The 21006-nt window shown below is 45.3% G+C and overlaps 1 protein-coding gene across 3 annotated transcripts in view; it reads right to left on the reverse strand.

Moving 5' to 3' along the window:
- The window catches only part of SNX29 (sorting nexin 29), a 552967-nt gene that overhangs the window by 278502 nt on the left and 253459 nt on the right, over nucleotides 1–21006 (reverse strand). For all 3 annotated transcript variants that reach the window (XM_030883986.2, XM_060284206.1, XM_060284205.1), the window contains one exon: nucleotides 302–408. In XM_030883986.2, the coding sequence (XP_030739846.2) occupies nucleotides 302–408 (107 nt within the window). The remainder of the gene's footprint in view (nucleotides 1–301; nucleotides 409–21006) is intronic.

The following is a 21006-nucleotide window of genomic DNA, read 5'->3' on the forward strand; positions in this document are numbered from 1 at the left end:
GATATTCTCTTCTGTTTTGAATATTCTCCAAACCCAAGGGTACAGCTGTTTTCTTATTTTTCACGTTTTCTCTCTTATCTCCTTGCCACAGGTTTCTAATTAAATGATATTTTTCAAAGAACCACGTCTTTCTTACTTTTCTCTATCAACTGCAATGGTTTTACCATTTTGTGTTTTGTTTGTGGGAGGCGGAGTGTGTGACTGCTTGTTTTGCTGACATCTGTTTAACAGGCTGGGCCTCTGTCTGACAATCTCCAAAGCAGCCAATGTCGGGAGTAAACGCGGACTCTGCCACCCTTACCTCAATGAGCTTCCTTTCATAGGAGCTGGCTAGTTCCTCGGCAACTTCTCCCGGCTTCTGGTCCGTAACTGTAACTTCTCCATCGACATTCCAAAGATTTGGTACAACTTTAGGAAAAGAAAGACATTCCGTAAGTATTGTAACAGTAATCAAAAATAATTCTCCCATTTGGAAAAAAAAAAAAATCTTCTTTTCCAAATGGCTTCTCCAGAGAGAAAGCTCTTGTTAAAGGAGAAAAAAAAGATCACAATTACTAATTACTTCAGCATTGCATCATTTTCACAGAAGTACAATAAATCAAATGGTAAGCTGTATTTAAGAACAGCAATAACTGTCCTAGAGACAGATGCACAGGAGTCTGGGGAACAATCCTATAGCTACTTTCCATTTCAGGGGAAAACAGACAATGTTTTGGCAAATATAAGAGCCTACACTTACATCTTTTATACTGGTCAAATTTCTTTTTCTCCAACAAAAAAGTTTTCCAGGAGATAGCGCCTGCCTAGAGCCTGAAGTGAAATGGTAATGGGGCTCAGATTATATTTAGAACCAAGGAATCTTCTGGAAAAACTCTAAAACCAATGCACAATGACAATGCAAAGACATCTTCATGAGATACTGACTTTCAGGTCAGCACAAGAATTAGCACAGTATTTTAAGGAACCTCCATACCCTTTTCCATAGTGGCTGCACCAATTTACATTCCCACCAACGGTGGAGGAGGGTTCCCTTTTCTCCACACCCTCTCCAGCATTTATTGCTTGTAGACTTTTTAATGATGGCCATTTTGACTGGTGTGAAGTGATACCTCATTGTAGTTTTGATTTGCATTTCTCTAATAATTAGTGATATTGAGCATCTTTTCACATGCCTGTTGACCATCTATATGTCTTCTTCAGAGAAATGTCTATTTAGGTCTTCTGCCCATTTTTTGATTGGGTTGTTTGTTTTTTTTATATTAAGCTGTATGAGCCAAAAACACGAGTTACATATATCCGGAGAAAACTTTAATTTGAAAAGATACATGCACCCCCATGTTCATAGCAGCATGATTTACAATAGCCAAAACATGGAAGCAACCTAAGTGTCCACTGACAGATGAATGGATAAAGAAGATGTGGTACATATACATAATGGAATACTACTCAGCCATAAAAAAGAATGAAATAATGCCATTTGCAGCAACATGGATGGACCTAGACATTATCATACTAAGTAAAGTAAATCAGACAGAGAAAGACAAATACCATATGATATCACTTACGTATGGAATCTTAAAAAGTGATACAAATGAACTTATTTACAAAACAGAAATAGACTCACAGACAAAGAAAACCAATTTATGGTTACCAAAGGGGAAAGGAGGGGAAGGATAAATTGGGAATTTGGGTTTAACAGATACACACTACTTTATATAAAATAGGTAAACAACAAGGACCTACTGTATAGCACAAGGAACTGTGATAACCTATTATGGAAAAGAATCTGAAAAATATATATATATATGTATAACTGAATCACTTTGCTGTACACTTGAAGCTAACACAACATTGTAAATCAACTATACTTCAAAAAAAAAAAAAAGAGCACAGTAGATGCCCATGGGCATTGTTTCTACTATCAGGTATATACCCACATATGCTCACTTTGTAGAGAAGAGTAAAAAGATAAAAACTGGGAAAGAGCCAGATAATTCCAAGGTAAGTAGAAGGAGAGCAGTGGAGAACTCCTGCACGAGCAGTTAAGACCCAGTAGTGTGACTATGGATTCACCCCACGTCTGAAAACAAGCATCAGGGATGCAGATGTAGATGCCTGTGTGTCCTGAGATGAGATTCCTGGCTGCCCCGTCAAGTGTGATGAGACGGCAGTGAGGCAGAACAGGAAGCTAAGGTGAGCCCCCCAGCGACTGGGATTCGAGAGACACGGGCTCTGGTCAGGCACTGAGGGAGAAGTCAACACGGGGAAAAGCTGAGCAACAATGGGACTCGCTGCTGGGCCTGAACTGACCACTGGCTCCACCTTCAGCCCTTCACGGAGCCTCCATCAGGCCACGGCTGGTCAGGGCCCCGGAGGTAGCAAGGCCCCTGAGTGACGACACAGAACATACTGGAATAAAACCCTAAGTGGTTTCCATCCCAGCAGTGACTATAGCTCCAGCCACTACTTCAAGGAGTGACCCAGTAACAACCTGTTTAAGTTGACAGATTGAACATGTTAATTTACATTCACAACCTCTCAAAATCTCATTAAAATACCAATTAAAAATAATTCCTTCTAAAGGCACCACCCTTAAAGAAAAAGAGAATGAGAGAGAAAACAACACAACAAAATGTTAGAAGCTGAGAAGAAGGTAGGTAACTGGTGAGGAACCTGACAGACCTGAGAAAATTTCATTCTCAGCTACAAGTGGGCAACTGCAAAACACAATCTGATTAAAGTGAACAACTTGCATAAACTGCTAACACGAGACACTTCTAGAAGCGGAAGTGAACACCAGCTAAAAGTCCAAAGAAGGGATAAAAGTCTGCCTTAAGAAGCAACTAGCAGAAGACTAGGGGTTTATTCTCCAGAAAAGGTTAAAAAAAACCCAAAAAAAACCCAGTAGCTGCACCTGAGTTGAAGGTAGGGGTATCTTACTAAAAACAGAGGTAAAAATAATACACACTGAACTTCTGAAGTTTTGCCATTCTTCTTCCCTCCCCACTCCCAGAGCAGCAGACATCAGGCATATACCTCTAAGCAAGGGAACAGAAAGTAATTTCCTAGGAATCTACCAGCCAAAGAGGAAAGGGCTCAATGTGGGGGGTTTTCCGGGAAAATGGCACAGCCCCTCCATCAGTGTTTTAGTGCCCCACTCCTACATCTGACAAGACAGCCAGAAATCACCTTACATTTGAGGCAAGCACCTAAGATGAAAGACAGGGACCAGAATACACAAATAGAGAAATCAACATGTAGGAAAGAAAAATTATTAAGTGAGAAGAACATTTCAAAAGCAAACTACCGGTAATACTCCCAGAGAGAGAGGAGAAGGTGCAGTTGAGAAACGGGAAGAGGGAGACACTTGAAAAGAACACACAGAATGTATAAAAGCCCTTTGGAAAGCAAAACTATGACAGCAAAAATGGAATACCACGTATAAGGGATAGACGGTAAAGAAATTTCTAGAGAATAGAGCCAGAGGATGACAAAATGGAGAACAAAAAAGGAAATCAAGAATTACCAAATGAGAAGCGCTCAAGAAAGAAAAAATAACTCAGAGAGGAGGAAGTCAAAGATACAAGTCAAGAAATGTCCCAGAACCACCAGACATGAGTGTTGAAGCTGAAGAGCTCTACTGAGGATAAGCTTGATGAGAAGCGATGCTCACGTGCTCACAGTGAAATTCCACAACACAGGAGACAAAGAGGAGAGGGTACAAACTCCTGGAGTGGAAGCAGAAGTTTTACAAAGGACAAACAAAATCAGAAATGGCATAGGATTCCTGAACAGCATCACTGTAAGCTAGAAAACAATGAATCTTCAATGTCCTGAGTGGAATTATTTCCAACCTGGAATGATCTACAAAGCCAAACCATGTGAGAAGCGGGTAAAGGCATTCGCAGACATGCAACCTCTCAAAAATGTTACCTCCCACCCAAAGAAGAGAAGAAATCCAGGAAGAGGAAGACAGAGATGCCAAGATATAGGAGATCCAACACAAAAGTGAGTTTGAGAAAATTCTTAATGATAACCAAAGTGGGAAGAACCTGCAGGCCATCATGGATAAACGGATAAACAAAGTGTGGTATGCCCATACAACGGGTTACTATTCAGCTTTAAAAAGGAATGAAGTACTGACACAGGCCACAACATGGATGAACCTTGAAAACATGATGTTAAGTGAAAAAAGCCACACGTGATGTTAAGTGAAAGGCCTCATACTGCATGATTCCATGAAATGTCCAGAGTGGTATTGATTTCCAAGGGCTGGGAGGAAGGAGTGATGGGGAGTGATTGCTAATGAGTATCAGGTTTCTTTCTGGGGTGATAAAAAATGTTCTGGAAACAGAAAATGATGGTTGCACAACCTTGTGAATATACCAAAACCACTGAACTGTGCACTTTAAAGGGGTGAACTGTATAATATATGAATTATATCTCAATAAAGGAGGAGTGAATTGGAGAGTACAGGCCCACAGAGTAGTCAGGCTTCTTCCAGCTACAGGTCAGAGGACCCCAGGACAGACTGCCTCAGGATGCCACTGATGACTCAAGTGTTTGAAAACACTGAGATTTATATAACTGAGGGAAATTCTGAAGTTGAATTAGTGATAGGTATGCAGAATACCAATAAAATTTAAAAAACAAAAAACAGATAAATATTAACTTCAAAGAAATTTACAAGTTGTCCAAAAATACTAATCATGTATCTCATGGCTCAACTGTAGAGAGTATTTTCAGAGTCATAATAATGTAATCGTGGATCATGGATCTAACCAAAATGAGCACATGACTGTGCTAGACTATATGACAGCTGGAGGGTGTGTGCGTGTATATGTCTGTCTGTGTGTGTACACAGTTCAAGGGCGTGGAGGATCAGAGAATGCTACCCTTCATCTTCCACGGTGAGAAATCAATAAACAACACCTACAACTAAAAAATCAACAAATGGCAATAGACACACATTATTCAGAGATATGAAGATAACTACTAAAACAATCAGTTAAAAAGTCTGAAGCAGTTGCTTGTGAGGAGTGGGAAATGGGGAAAGATGGTTGCTAGAGTATCAGGTCTTTTACCACAAGGCTATGTACAAAAGCTCAATTTTTTAAAAAACTAAACTCAATTTCATTTGGTGAAATAATTTTTTTTAAATTTTTAAATAAAAAGCTGAAAGGCTGAAAGCATTTCCTCTAAGATCAGGAATAAGATAAAGATGCCCACTCTCACCACTTTTATTCAGCACAGTGTTGGAAGTCCTAGCCACGGCAATCAGACAAGAAATAAAAGGAGTCTAAATTGGAAAGGAAGAAGTAAAACCGGCACTGTTTGCTGATGACATGATACTATACATAGCAAATCCTGAAGATACCACCAAAAAAACGACTAGAGCACATTAATGAACTCAGTAAAGTTACAGGATATAAAAATAATATTCAGAAATCTGTTGCATTTCTCTACATTAATAATGAACTATAAAGAAAGACAAATTTAAAAAACAATCCCATTTACCATCACATCAAAAAGAATAAAATACCTAGGAATAAATCTAACCAAGGAGGTAAAAGACCTGTACTCAGAAAACTTTAAGACACTGATGAAAGAAACTGAAGACAACACAAACAGACAGAAAGATACACTGTGTTCATGGATTGAAAAAATTAGTATTGTTAAAATGACCATAATACCCAAGGCAATCTACAGAGTCAATGCAATCCCTACCAAAATACCAATGGCATTCTTCACAGAACTCGAATGCTTCTAAAATTTGTATGGAAATACAAAAGACCCCATTTAACCAAAACAATCTGGAGAAAGAACAGAGCTGGAGGCATCACACTCCTTGATTTCAGACAAGACTACAAAGCTACAGCAATCAAAACAGTATAGTACTGGCATAAAAACAAGCATATAGATCAATGGAGGAGAAGAGAGAGCCCAGAAATAAACCCACACACTTTTGGTCAATTAATCTACAACAAAGGAGGCAAGAATATATAATGGGGAAAAGACAGTCTTTTCAATTACTGGTACTGGGAAAACTGGACAGATACATGTAAAAGAATGAAATCAGAACATTTCTCACACCATACACAAAAATAAATTCAAAATGAGTTAAAGAACTAAATGTAAGACCAGAAACTATAAAACTCCTAAAAGAAAACATAGGCAGAACACTGCTTGACATAAATTGTAGTGGTATTTTTTTTCGATCCGTCTCCTAAGGCAAAGGAAACAAAAGCAAAGATAAGCAAATGGGACCTAATTAAACTTAAAAGCTTTTGCACAGCAAAGGAAACCATAAACAACAGCAAAAAAGACAACCTACTGAATAGGAGAAAATATTTGCAAATAATATAACCAAAAGGGGGCTTTGGATATATATATATATATATTTGGATATATATCCAAAATATATAAACAGCTCATACAACTCAATACCAAACAACAACAACCCAACTTTAAAATGGTCAGAAGACCTGAATAGACATTTTTCAAAAAGAGATATACAGATGGCAAACAGGCACACAAAAAGATGTTCAACGTTCCTAATCATCACTGAAATGCAAATCAAAACCACAATGCAGCATCACCTCACACCTATCAAAATGGCTATCATCAAGACACCACAAATAACAAATGTCGGCAAGAATATATATTGCTGCAGCCTCTGTGAAAAACAGTATGGAGGTTCCTCAAAAAAATTAAAAATAGAACTACCATATGATCCAGCAATTCCATTACTGGGTATATACCTGAAGAAAATGAAAACACTAATTTGAAAAGATACAAATAGGAGCATTATTTACAATTGTCAAGATATGGAAGCAACCTAAGTGTCCATCAACATATGAATGGATAAAGATGTATCTCTATAGCTTATAGATTAATATTAGGAAAGTGAGGGGAGCCATCTCATCGGTTAGACACTCCCCGCCTCTCTACTGGCAAGGTGAGCTGTGGCGAGGCACCAGAAGTTAGTTGTCCCTTTAGCTGAAGTTTGTACAAGCACCACCATCTGATTTGTGTATTTTCAAGTCAAGAAGATTTCATCTGCTTCAGGAGCAAGAGAACATTCAGGCGTTCAAGGAAGACAGCATAATAAAAGTGTGAGTAACGCCAAGTCATGAGAGCCAAAAATGGCAGCTTACAGCCCATTTCACACACTCTGCACATCCTCCAGTAAACCAATCAACTTGGAGAGGATCAACTGTGATTGAATTCTGCAAGTCAAATCTGAACAACCGATACAAACATTTGTGACTGATCACACTTCAAGTCTGTTGTTGTTCTTTTAAGATACCTATTTCCTGAGAGTGATCCATTAGTCTTGGAACAGAGAGACAGACAACTTAACAGCCCAGGAGGAAACGCTATTCGTTTCCAAAATAGCTCACTCTGAATTCCAGAGTACAAGACTATGCCATCGTAAACCTAAAATTTTTTCATTAACAATCTCGGTCCATATTTTGAGTTACTTTGACAGTGTTCAGAACTTGACCTTCTGCCCTGCTCAAGCACTGCACGAAGAGGGCAGCTGCTGGTCCCCAACAGGACAGAAAGAAACTTTCACCCACATGGTTAGATATTTCAACTGTGGATAAGAAACTTAAGCTGTATAGTAGTCACCCCCCACCTTATCTACAAGTTTACTTCCCCCCGGTTTCAGTTACCTGTGGTCAACCGTGGTCCAAAAAATATTAAATGGAAAATTCCAGAAATAAATAATTTGTAAGTTTCAAATCATGCACCATTCTCAGTAGCATGGTGAGACCTTGCACTACCCTGCTCTGTCCTGTGCAGGACGTGACTCACCTCTTTGGGCAGAGTATCCAATGCTGTATATACGACTTGCCCATTAGTACAGGAAAAAAACAGCATATAGGGGATGTGGTACTATGGGCAGTTTCAGGCATCCCCTGGGCTCTTGGAACCTATCCCGGGAGGATGGGCGGGAAGGGGACTGTGTTGAAAAGACCAAAACATAAACACAGGTCCAAAAGCAAAACAGGGTAAGGGCTGTATTTAATTTGCTAAACGAAATTTGAAAGCTACATCCATACACAATGGGTTCTCATATAAATAAAGCAATGATATTGCTTCATCTTACACAGCACTTTGGAGCCTCCATGTAGAACTCAGTCTGGCCAGCTGAGGCTTGTGCCAAAGGTGAAGCTATCTACATTATCTGTCTAGCACAGGATGCCCCATAACCCAAGCAACCTAGCGAATAGCCACATTATTCACAGGAACATCTACACTTTGTTCCCTTGCACATAATCTGAGTAGTCAGCAGTTTTCTCTGCTATTTCCTTGATGGTATAATTATCGAAGTTAGACTCCAAGTGGAAAAAATTTGGCAAAAATAATAAGCCTTCTATCTTTAAATCCAGATAGACACTGAAACTGTGTTTGATAGAAGCACAAAGACACTGACTGTAAATCAGAACTATCTGTCATGTTCCAGAAAAGCTGTGGGTTTGTTAGCACCACTAGCAGGTCATTTAAACTTAGGGAACATGACACAGTTTTTCACCTCCTTGCTGCCTGCCGAGGTGTCTGTGATAAGTCACCTGAAATAAGCAGACGCTATGCTGGTCTCACTGGCAGTCAAAGCACCAGAGAACACATGGGGGGTTTTGCCTCAATTATTTTAAGCAAAACTTCAGATACCATGGAAAGCAGCATGGCAAACAGTATGATAAGGTTACTGTTCTGCTTTCAATTTGAACAAGCTTAGCCTGACCCGGATGCAAACAGTATGCGATGCTGGTGGTGAAAGAGGATAAAGAACAATTTAAAACTCAGAGATGGTTCCCTTGAACATTCTAATGCACAAAAGGAGGTGTGCCGGGTCCTATAACAGGGGGCTGGGTGTGGTGTGATGGGAATCTGGGACACGTGCAGGTTCCAAAGGAGAACAGTTCCTCCTGGGTAAGGTGACAGTGATCCTTACAAAACAGCAGGTACCCACACTTGTTCCAGCAAAGGAAACAGTCTTCAATAATAACAGCATCTACCGTCCTCCAAGCACTCGCTGAGGCAGGGGGAGAGCACAGCGAATGAGGCAGCGTGAGCTCTGCAATCAGATACCAGGTGCAAAGTCTGGCCCCACCACTCACCAGTGAGTGACCTTGGGCAAGTGTTTCATCCTTTCACTCAACAACTGGCTACTTAAGATTCATTACATGCCAGGCACTAGACACTAGATACTTAATACAGGGATGTATGGGGGCGGGGAGGGGGGCGGTGGGGAATGCCAGTATGAAGCTTACACTCTAGTGGGAGGAGTCAGAAAATAACTCTTTAATATGTCAGGCTGTAAGACGTGCTTTGGGAGGGTTAAAGCATGGTGGTGGAGAAATACTAAATATATAAAGTATGAGGAAAGGCCTCACCATGGAGGTACCATCTGAGCATAGACCAGAATAAAGTGGGGGAGTGAGCCATGCAAAGCCCTGGGGGGGGAGAGCATTCCTGAGAATGGCAAGTGCAAAGGCCCTGAGGTAGGCACAGGCCTAATGTGTTCCAGGAACAGTAGGAAGGCCAGTGTGCCTTAAGGATAATGCATGAGGAAGAGATCGACAGGAAATGAGACCACAGAGGAGATGGCAGGGGTTTGCAGGCTATAGTATTTTATTCTGAGCAAAACAGGAAGACCGAACACAAGGTGGTATGATCAGACCTATTTTTTTTAAAGATCCTTCTACTGGCTCTATGAAGGGGCAACTGTGGAAGCTGGGAGAGGAGGTGTAGTGGCTGGGGATGTACCCAGCTCAGGTCTCCCTTCACGGGAGAACTCACTGCTCTACCAGCAGCAAGGAGTGAAGTGAGCTGACAACCACCAGCTGCAGTCCCTTCCAGATGCACTACTCCTTCAGGGCAGCCCTAGCCGGTGGCTGAGCACAGAGAGGTACCTCGGGGCAATGTGGGACCCCTCTAATGAGCAGTCTTTGCACAGAGCTCCCCAACAAGGTGGGTGGGCAAAACTCTGTTAAATCTGCATCCAAACCGGAGGCTCTCCCGGCCCGGTGCTGCCTGTCCCATTTCTATTTCAGAGGCATTATCCCCCAGGGCACCTCCCGTGCTCCTAACTTTGTAGCAGCATCTTCTTCCGAGAGAATCCAGGGCACAGAGCTGGTTAGGGCGCTACGGCAGTGGTCCAGGCAGGGGGTGGTGATGCTGGCCTGGACCATGGTGACAGCAACGGGTGTGACAAGGAGCAGAAGAGGTCGAGAAAGAAAAGTCAGATTTGATGTGGGGTTGGGTGAAGACAGGAGTCAATGTAACACCAAGATTTCTGGCCTCCAGAACCTGCAGAATGGAACCATCATCTGATTGAGCCGGGGAGACTGGGGAAAGAGCAGGGCGAGTGACCGCCAGGAGTTTGGTTTTCAGACAAGCTAGGTTTGATACAAGCATGTCTAAGAGGTAATATCAAAAATGCAGTAGCACATGAGTCTAGAGTTTAGGGGAGAGGTCAGGGTTGGAGACACAAAATTAGGAGACAAGAGCATCCGGATAAGAACCATAGAATTAGGTGAGACCACCCCACCTTTGAAAGCTGAGTTTCCTCCTGTTGCAAAATAGTCACAGTAACAGCCCCAACCGCAAAGAACCACAGGATGAAACACCACCATGCAGGCGAAGCACTCAGCACCGTGTGCAGCCAGGAGTACAGATGATGCTACTGCTGGGGTCATCCTTCTACCGGCTTCTGCCTCGCCAGGCACGCTGCTAGCACATTATTATATCATGTATTGTTCTCACAATAAACCTGCACGGTAGATGTTATTAACCCAGGAAAATGAGTTTCCAAGGCGTTAAGGGGCTAGCCCAAGGTCAGACAGGTACCAAAGGGGAGGTTCAGGACGAAACACAAGCCCGTGTTCCTTCCCCCACAGCACGCTCCCGCCCCAGCCCCGTCAGCAGCTGAGTAACTAAGGGAGACTCGTTCACTCTCTGGTTCAGACCTTTGTCCAGCAGGCATTCATGAGGCCCAAACGCTAAGGAGAGGTTGAGGGGTTTCTCTCCCTGCCCCAAGGTTACATAGCAGACAGAGGGAACCCAACACTGCCACCAGCCCCGCACGGCTCCAGCGTCACAGAACCAGGTGTCACCAGGGCAGCAAGTTTCCGGCGTCTCTCAGAAGAGCTTCTGCCAGGGCTTTCTGAGCTATCGCTGAACATGTCCAGGCTTTTTAGGGGTGGGGCAACCAATGAACTTTGGCTGCTAGCCAGCTAATTTCGACCTTGGGGAAAGGAGTCCCCCCAAACTGAGAAATCTTGATTCAACCTAGAGTTTCCCATGAGAAGCCAGGCGATAGTACTTGGGGAAGAAGGTGGTGAACAGACAAGAGCTCGTGGCATGGAAAAGGAATGGCCGCTCCCAACTGGAGCCGGAAAAGTTTCCACCTCCCTGCTATGGTCTCAGGCTGCAGCACAGACAGAACATCTACAGGCAGCAATAAAGGGGAAAAGCTACTGTTTACGGAGCCCGATGAGCCGATGATTTATATCATTTCATATCCGGCTCGAAATACCACTGTGTGGTATCTCCACTGCAACGATGAGGAAACGGAGGTGTGGGTTCTTTTACAACACTGTACTACAAACCCCAGTCTGCCTGACTTCAAAGCCCCACGCTCTCCCCAACTCACCACACTGCCTCCCTACCTCTTGAGCCTACTGGCCACTGTGTCACCAATTTCCACCTGTGACAGACTTCCCAGGCCACAGGCTGAAACCTCAGAGGAAACCTACTTCCCTACATGCATCAAACACACACACACACACACACACACACGCTCACATTTTTGGTTGCCTGCTCACAGGTAACTATAAATTTCAAACTCTCCAGAAAGCTGAAACCTGATTCTCCAAAAACTTGATATACACCCCGTCACCTCACAGATAGACGATTCTCTGGTTAAAATCAGGGGACACGTGATAGCCAAGCTAAGAAAATGTTACCCAACAATGTCTTAACACGTGACATTCACACCAACAACATCTATCCAAGGGGTGCACGCTCGTCTGTATCCCTCAAGAACAGGACCGGGAACCATGGGATCGAGAGGGATACTGTTTTTCTAACAGACAAAGAATTATATACATGATCAGAAATACAGAAGTGTGGACAGAGACACAAGTGCATCCCTGGATTCAAATCTTAGCTCTGTCACTAAGCAGAGTGAGATCGTAGGCACATGACTTCAAGTCTCTGAGCCTCAGTTTCCTCATCTGTAAAAGGGGATAATAATACCTCTTGTGAGGATTAAACAAAAGAATACAAGCTACTTTATATTCTCGCTCCAAGCACTAAAGATATGACAATTTTTTAAAAGCAAATATAAAGTGAGAGCCTGCCTTCTTTTTCAAATCAGAAAGTCTTTTCATTAGAAGTTTCCATCTCCTCTAGGCCCTTCCAGAGAAATCTGCTCGCCTGTGTAGATGCCACATCTCTCTTCCAAGGGATCATCTAAATATATAACACATGCACAGGGACAGCTGGGAATGGCTGGTGCATAAAACCAGAACTGTCATCACACCCTTCGCCAACCACATTTTCACCTGCTCATGTGATGCAGCCTAGCAGAGGCTCTGATGGAAACTTGAGAGATGTCTTTCTCCCCCTAAGTGAAAAGCAGTTTGAGAGTGAAAACCACTCTGTTGCTGGAATAAAACAAGCAGCTGGGCATGCCAGACGGAGCGATTTCTTGCCGTGATCTAAGTGGTGCAAAAGTGTTTGCTGAACAGAACTCTGGACCTGACCACACTCTACAGACCCACGAGGGTCAGCTTGTCAGCAACAGGACAAGATGACACGGACGGCTTCAAATGTTGTTTACAAAACTGTTCATTCCAAAACAGATGTATCTAGGTTCAAGAATTCCACTAGTAGCAGAAATGTGTGTAACGTGGTTCCATTTGGGTGGGAGGGAGAGGGGAGGGAGGCAGGAGGAAAGGCACGAGCTGGACGTCTACCTGGTCGTCTGAGCAAGGACACAGGGCCAACCCGAACTATTAACCCCGGTCACCTGGGTGTGGAGAGCAGTAGATAACAATCAGTGTTTTCATTCTAAAGCTCTGAATCATTTTATTCGGAACAACAAGCACGTGTGACTTCTGCAATTCATTCTTACAGCAGCAATGCCACATTTATCAGAGGCAGGAATTGTTCATCTGTAAGCCCTGGGTTTACGGGCATTAAACCTTCCTTAGGAAATCACTGTACAACCTGCCCTTAAGAAGAGGCTCTTGGAATTTCAAAAGCCCACGTGGAAGATTTCTCTGAACTGCCTCGGTCCCTAGGACTCTGCACCATCCCACAGGCAAATGTGGTGCAGTTTAAAAAAAAAGGAAATGTGTCAACAGAATGAGAAGGACACAACAGTGCAAAAGGCACAGAGCTTGACCTGGGTTCGAATGCCAGCTGGGCCCCTTTCTGCAAGGTCCTCAGCTGCCCTGAGCCCAGTCTCCTGCTTGGTAAAGAGGGGATAATCACACCCATCCTGCAGGGCAACAATGGAGGATTCCCAGAGAAAAGAGATGAAGCGGCTAGCAGAGGCCTGGTGCAGAAAACGTGCTGCATACATGGCGATGGTGGTGGGAGCTGTCAGGTAATTAACAGAACGTGAGATGGTGACCTTGACCGGCTACCCAGACTAGAAGCTCCTAAAAGGCAAAGGCTCCATCCTGTTTCTCTGAACCCACAAAACATCCAGAATCCAATGAGGCATAAATCAGATTCTCGATAATTCCGGGCTGACAGACACCTCTTTGAGTCTGAATGTATCAACGTACCAAGAAAATCAGTCAGCAGAGATCTGCCACTCTTACTGCAGATGCCGTCCAGCTGACAAGGCTCGTTTAGCATGGTTCTCGGAACTTGTGGTTATGTTTTCTCTTTGTTCCTTTCACAAGTTTATTTTCTCAAATTATAAAAGTAACACATGTTCACTGCAGGAAAAATAATCCATTTTAATATTTTCATGCCCCTGTTGTACATACACCATACCACTGGGCCATTAACAGGGTATAAATCCAACCCAGCCGACAAGTCATAGATAAGCCATTACATTTCTAGACAGTTTGCACTCTCGCCAAGGTGTGTACCCACTCACTCTCTCACTTGGCCTGTGTAACTCTTCAGGAATTGGGCGACTGGCCAAGAGGAGAAGACAATAATAACGACAGTTAATACTTATTGGATGCTTCCCAGGCACTGGCACTACAGTAAGCACCTCACGTGCACTGGCACATAGCATCCGCCTTTGCATTCTGAGGCTGCTATCTGAACCACGATGCTACAACCTCTGCCCAGGAGCTCCAGCGTGGGAGCTCTGGCCTGGCACAGACACACAGGAGTCAGGATTCCAGAGGCAGAGCCTGAGCCAGCCTCAGACAACCTGGGTTTGTTTGTTCTTCTCCAGGATGTTGGGGTTTTTTCCCATGTGGCGCCACGTCCCAGAAAAAAAAAACGCAGGAAACCTTGAAATCGTGGATGTGACTTATTTTCTCTTCCCCATTTCATTACAAATTCAAAAGCAATACATCAGCACAAGTTTGTAGTTTAAAAAAATTCAACCCAAGAGAACTGAAAATATACAAAAAAACTTGTCTCCAAATGTTCAAAAGGTGGAAGGAAGCAGCCCTAGTGTCCAGGGCTGAATGAATAAACACAATGTGGTCTGTACATACAGTGAATAGTCATTTGGCCTTCAAAGGACAGGAAATTCTGACCCATGCTACAACATGGAGGAACCTTGAGGACATTATGCTATGTGAAGTAAGCCCGTCACAAAAGGGCAAACACCGTATGAATCCACTTATATGAAGTACCTAGATTAGTCAAATTCATAGAGACAGAAAGGAGAATGGTGGTTGCCCGGGGCTGAGGGGAGGGAGGAATGGGGAGTTACTGTTTAACGGAAGAGTTTCAGTTTTGTAAGATGGAAAGAGCTCTGGAGATGGACGGGGGTGATGGGTACACAGCAGTATGAATGTGCTTAATACCACCGAACTGTACATTTCAAAACAGATGGTCAATTATATGTTATATGTATTTTACCACAATTAAAAAATGTTTTAATTTTTTTAAAGAACGAAGTGCTGACAGATGCCACACGTGGATGAATCTTGAAAACGTTATACTAAGTAAAAGAACCCAGATGCAAAAGGCCACATATAGTGTTATTCCATTTATATGAAATGCCGGAAGAGGGAAATCAATAGAAACAGAAAGTAATTTCTTAGTTGCCGTAGGCTGGGGAAAAGGGGCTGGGGACTGACTGCTGACAGGTACAGGGTTTCTTTTCAGTGCGATGAAAACGGAGCGATAAAGCAGTGATGGCTGCACAACTTCGTGAATACACTTTAAAAAACACTGAATTGTGCACTTAAAACAGGCGAATCGTATGATATACAAATAATATCTCAACAAAAAATTGAAATACCTAAGTACAGAGCATAGAAGGTCCAGGGCATCCTTTACCAAGGCTCACCCTCCTTCCCCCCAAATCCCACTGCTCCCATTATTGTCACAGGATTATTCTTCCAGGCTGTAGAGTTTCCTGTGTATTTATATATACAGATACACATACTGGTGTACTCGTGCAGGTTTTGATCTTCGTAAACCGTAAGTGGCACACGTGGCATAGTTACCTTTCCCTCCACAGCCAGCGCTGACAACTGCACCCCATGGCACAGACAGACCAGCCTCATTCTTTACCGCCGCTGCATGTCTGGAAGGAGCCATGATCTATATTTCACCCATCTTTTATTGATCCCGATTCAAATAATGCCACATCCGCAGTCTCATACCCATCTTCTTGCTCACGCGTGTAAAGCTTTCTTCGCAATGAATTCCTCAACATGCAGCTGCTGGGTCGAGGGGTGTGCACTTTAAATTTTGAGAGCTGACGAATTCTCCCCAACCCCCAGATTCCCACAGAGTGTCCTGTGACCCTGCACAATGACCTCACTTCCATGGGCCTCAACACCCTCACTGATGGAATCAAGCAGAAGACTTTCTGGTCAATTTTGGTTCGAATATTCATTGTTTAAACCTTAAGACCCAGGGGCAGCATGACAAAGTCATGTGGGGCTGGAGAAAGTGTGCAGACAGACAGCAAGAGGCCGAAATGCACCAGGGCAGGATCTCAGGTCCCCCGGGGCCTGGCAGGCTGCAGGGCACGGACAGCCCGCACCGTGGGGTCCACGGGCTGGGCTCCGTGGGGCGCTTTACTCTGCCCACAGGGAACACCAGCAAGTACCTTGAGGACGCTCACCCATAGGAAGCCCGACTGACAAAGCCAGCCAAGGAAAGCCTCACTGCAGAAGGCAAGGAAGAGGATTTCATCAGGAGGAGGGGTTAAGAAAAAAAAAAGCTCACACAATTAATGCTGAAAATTCTAAAACTGTTCCTGCTCCAGGGACCCGCAAGAGAACAGTGTCAAGGGACGCCCAGAACACAGGCAGGAAAAGAAAAATCATCATCCCTGACACTCAAGGTCACAGGGAAGTCTAATGTTTCAAGGGGTGAGAAAAGATGGGTTTAGAAAGAAATCATGCTGAAAGCTCACACCTCATGAATCCAGGTCACAATGCAAAGGAAAAAGGGGTCACAGAGAAGCCCAGGAGAAGTCCCGACGTGGCAGCTGCCTCCTAAGGGGACAGAAGAGAAGACGACGAGAAGCGGAGACTCGTGGAGAGGAGCAAAGGTCGGAGGGCCTCATGCGCGGGGCCGGGGCAGGAGGCTGCTGCCTCATGCGCGGGACTCGGGGCACGGGGCTCGCGGGCGTGCTGGGGACCCCGGTAGAGGGGTCCACTAGGCTGGCGCGGCTCTAAGGTTGAACTGTAGGCCACCCTCATCAGAATCGCTTGGAGAGGGATGGGATGCGAGTAGGAAGTTGTTCAAAGGCAGGTTCCTGGGCCCCCACTCCCAGAAATTAATTCAATGGGTCTGAGGGAAGGGCCAGGAATCTGCATTTTTAATAAATTCCAGGGTGATTTCAATGCACACGCTAAGTGTGAGAACCAGAGCATTAAGGCAATGAGAAAATGTCTTACAGACAGAGACTAGGAGATGGGAGAACAATCACATCCAAGGTTTCTTCTCTTCCAGGGCTGGCCCCAATCCCACTCCTCAATGCTCCCCTGCGGGGGGAGGGAAGGCAGACACACCCTCAGCACTCCCCATTCCCAGCATAATTAGGGCTTGACAGAGCTGCAGGGGTGGGCAGAAAGAGGGAGGGTCCCACACCAGCCAGCGAGACCATGCTGCCTCCTGCCAAAGATGGGGCTGAAGGACACAGCGGCCTGGTCCACTGAGCACTCTGCGATCTGACGCCTGGAAGCTGAGTGTGTCTTTCCCAGGTGAGAAAGAGACCTTGACGTATTTGGAACAACATGGTAATCAACAACAAACCAGAGGCCATTTTGAAAAGCTCACAGAGATGTTCTGCAGTTCTGACAACTTCCCAGAAAACCTTAGTTATGTCTAAGAACCCAAAGCAAGAAAGAGTCTGGAGGAAGCAGAGGACAGAAGAGAGAGGGGAGGAGGAACCTGGGGAAGGAACTGGAACATTCCAAGCCAGAGGGTTGAATCCACCTCTCTGCCTCTGCGCTGATGGGATGTCTCTTGTCTGCTGGTAGAATGTCTCTTTGCACTTGACTATTACAGTCAGCTAATGACACAAGACAGAGTTCCTCCTCCTACTGAGATTCCAGGAAATTTCCCAAGGGAGGCTGGAAGTCCTTGAGGGTGTCTGATTGTATATTAGATAAAAAATAACCACTCTTTCCACACTTGGCACCTCTGAATGAGGAGACATCAAATTCGGGAACCAACTCCCACACCTTCACTAGTCCCGCGAGATATGTGCAGATGGAAAGTACTTCTTCCTCTAAGCTAATAAGGTAGAGACAGAAATTGTTAAATAATAAGAAATATATACAGGTCTTTGACCTGCTTCCTGACACAAAGCTCCTAAACCCCCTGGAATTTCCCGGGTGAGAGAAGTGTCTTCTGTTCTAAGGAGGCGATGCTTGTGGGGAGGGCTCCTGGATGGGGGCCTGTCACCAAAAAGATGCACATCTGGAGCTAAGTGGGGAGGTCAGCAGTCACACCTGCCTCTCCCACCATTATCCCTGGCAGACTTTAAGTCCCACATACTCAGGACCTAGGTAAGTCAGACAGGAGCACAGTACCCGGCACACAGCAGGTGCTTCATAAACAACTGTTGAATGAATGTTGATGGTCCTCTCTTTAAAAAAAGAGTCTCACTGTACATCCCTGCCATTCACTGCCACGTTTCCTCGCTCTCATTTGCAGCCAGCCTCCTGGAAAGAGCTGTCTACACCTGCTGTTCCCAACTCCTCTTCTCCTATCCTGTCTTCAGCGCTCTCCAATCACCCCACCAGTCTACCAATCTGCTCTTGTAGATGTCACCCTAAATGCTCACCACTAGATGGTCCCAAAGGTCACCTGTCCCCGTTTTGTTTGGCCACCAGCAGCACCTGGCACAGCTGCTCACCTCTCCTTCAAGCAGGCTCTCCGTCTGGCTTCCGGGCCCCCACGCTCCCTTGGCTGCCCTGCTTCCTCCCCAGGCACTCCCTCTCCATCTCCTTTGCTGGTGCCTCCTCCTCTCCTGCAACCTCCTCCTGTGGGAGGTCCTGGGGCTCAGTCCTGGTCCATCTACACGTGCCCTCTCGGGGAGCTCTTCCTGTCTCAGGGCTTTAAATACCTTGATATGTCCACACCTTCCAAGTCTGTAGTAGCCCCAGCACCTCCTCTAAACTCTGCCTGTCTCCCTCCAGTTGTCCACATATTTCAGACCCAGCGCATCCACACCGGAAATCCTGATCGCCCTCCCCCCACCCCCGCCCCGACAAAGCCTGCTCTGCCCAAAGCCAAACTCAACCTAGCCCACAGCTTCCACCCCTGCCCCCTACACTATAGTTTCCAGACAGCAGCCAAAGCAGTGCTTGAAAACGTTAAGTCAATCTCTCTCAAAATCCTGCAGGGGCTTCTCATTTCACACAGAGAAAACATAACCTCCTCACAGCAGTTCACAGGGCCCTGCAGGATCTGACCTGCTGGAAGCTTCTGTGACTTCACCTGCTCCTACTCTCCCCCTCACCGCCTGCTTGATGGTCCTGAGACACGCCGCGCACACTCCCTCCCCAGGCTGTCACGGGGCCATCCCCTCTGCCTGGAAGATTCTCCTGCCTGATGGCCACTCCTCCCCCCCTTCAAGTCTGTGCTCACACATCACCTTCTCAGTGAAGCCCACCCTCACGTGTGGGAAGCCATCACCTCCCACGCTCCTGAGCCCCTCAGCCTGCTCTGTTCTTACCCTTCTTCCACAGCTACCGTCACCTTCCAACCAGCCACACATTACATATCACACTTGGTGACTGTCATCCACCTCCCCCTAGCTGGAACATAACTCCACAAGGGCAGGAATCTTCACCTGCTCTGTTTGCCCAGATGCCCAGAAGGGTGTCCAGCCCACGACAGGCACTTAGTATTTATTAAAATAACGAATGAATGAATGGACGACGAATGAATGACTACATGCAGGCGAGTGCCCAGTTACCAGGGGGTTATGGCCCAGATGACTGTGTCTCTCCATCTTTTTCTCTCTCATCTCGAGACCTGCCTGGCACGTGGTAGGGGGTTAGAGGACTTCTGCTGAGTGAGCAAAAGTAACCAGTCCTTTGGGATCGCCGGGCCCACAGAGATGACCCAGAGACCCAAACACCACCAGCTTCTCCATCTGGGCCTGAACACTCCTCCCACCCAACGGCACACTCCTCCCCGACTCCGATCCTGAGCTGGCAGGCAGATCACGGAAAAGATGTCTTGGGGTGAGGAGTGAGATTTGTTAAACTGGTGCTCAAGTGGATCTGCTGAGCAATTAGACAGCTGGAAGAGACAGCTGCTCCCTCGCCGTGGGCGCCGCGCCACTTGGAGAGGCAGCTGGCGGCCCACTGAGGCTCCGCGTGGCTGGCCGTCGAGGGGCTGCTGCCTCTTAGGGGTACGACCCGAGGAGGAGAGCTTCCCTGTGATGCCTCGGGGCTGAGGCGAGCTGCCAGCAACAGCAGGAGGCAGGTGTGGGGAGGGCACCCTTCACGGAAGGAGTGAGACACAAAGGCACCCATGGGACCAAGAAATGAGCACCTGTCCACAGAGAGTTAATGGTCAGAAATAACAGGCTGATGGCCAGATTACTGTTGTTTCAGCCAGCACTGACTGAGCACGTACTATGACCTGAGCCCTGCGCACAACCTCACTGAATTATCTCATCAATGCTACGAAGCACATGGATTCCCCCATTTTGGAGCTACAAGAACTGAATTCCCACGAGGTCAAGAAGCCAGTCGGTAGAGAGGGGCTCTGGGCGGGGGAGTCGCCAGGCGGGGAGCCGCCAGGCGGGGAGCCTGGCAGCTTCGGGTTTTCCAGCTATAAGCTGGGGAGGGAGTTCACATGCTTTTGTACCGGGGAGAGGAGTAAGGTTTCCTTTAAATCTGTCACTCTGAGGTTTGAAGATGTGGGTTTGTGAACAATCTTGTCATTTACTTTGCTTCCCAAAATCTGTGTGGACTGGGGGAAGCCTGGTAAGGGCAGGAGAAGAGATTATTTGTCACAATGAGTAGGGCCTGGGCTGCAATTTTCTTTGAGATTAATGGCTTCTGCATCATAAAGTTTAGGTCATTAAAAACCCTAGATAGCATCCATTGAGGATCGATAATAGTAAGAGCCAAAATAACTATGTTTATTGAGTTCTTACCTCAGTTCTAAGTGTCTGCCACACATTATCTCATTTATTTATTTTTTTTACTTTAGTATAGTTGATTTACAGTGTCTCACGTTACAGCAAACTGATTCAGTTATATATACACACATACAAATATATGATGTATATATATATTCTTTTTCAGATTCTTTTCCATTATAGGTTATTACAAGACATTAAATATAGTTCCCTGGGCT

Source organism: Globicephala melas, chromosome 15 (genome assembly GCF_963455315.2).
Source record: "Globicephala melas chromosome 15, mGloMel1.2, whole genome shotgun sequence".
Classification (NCBI taxonomy): domain Eukaryota; kingdom Metazoa; phylum Chordata; class Mammalia; order Artiodactyla; family Delphinidae; genus Globicephala; species Globicephala melas.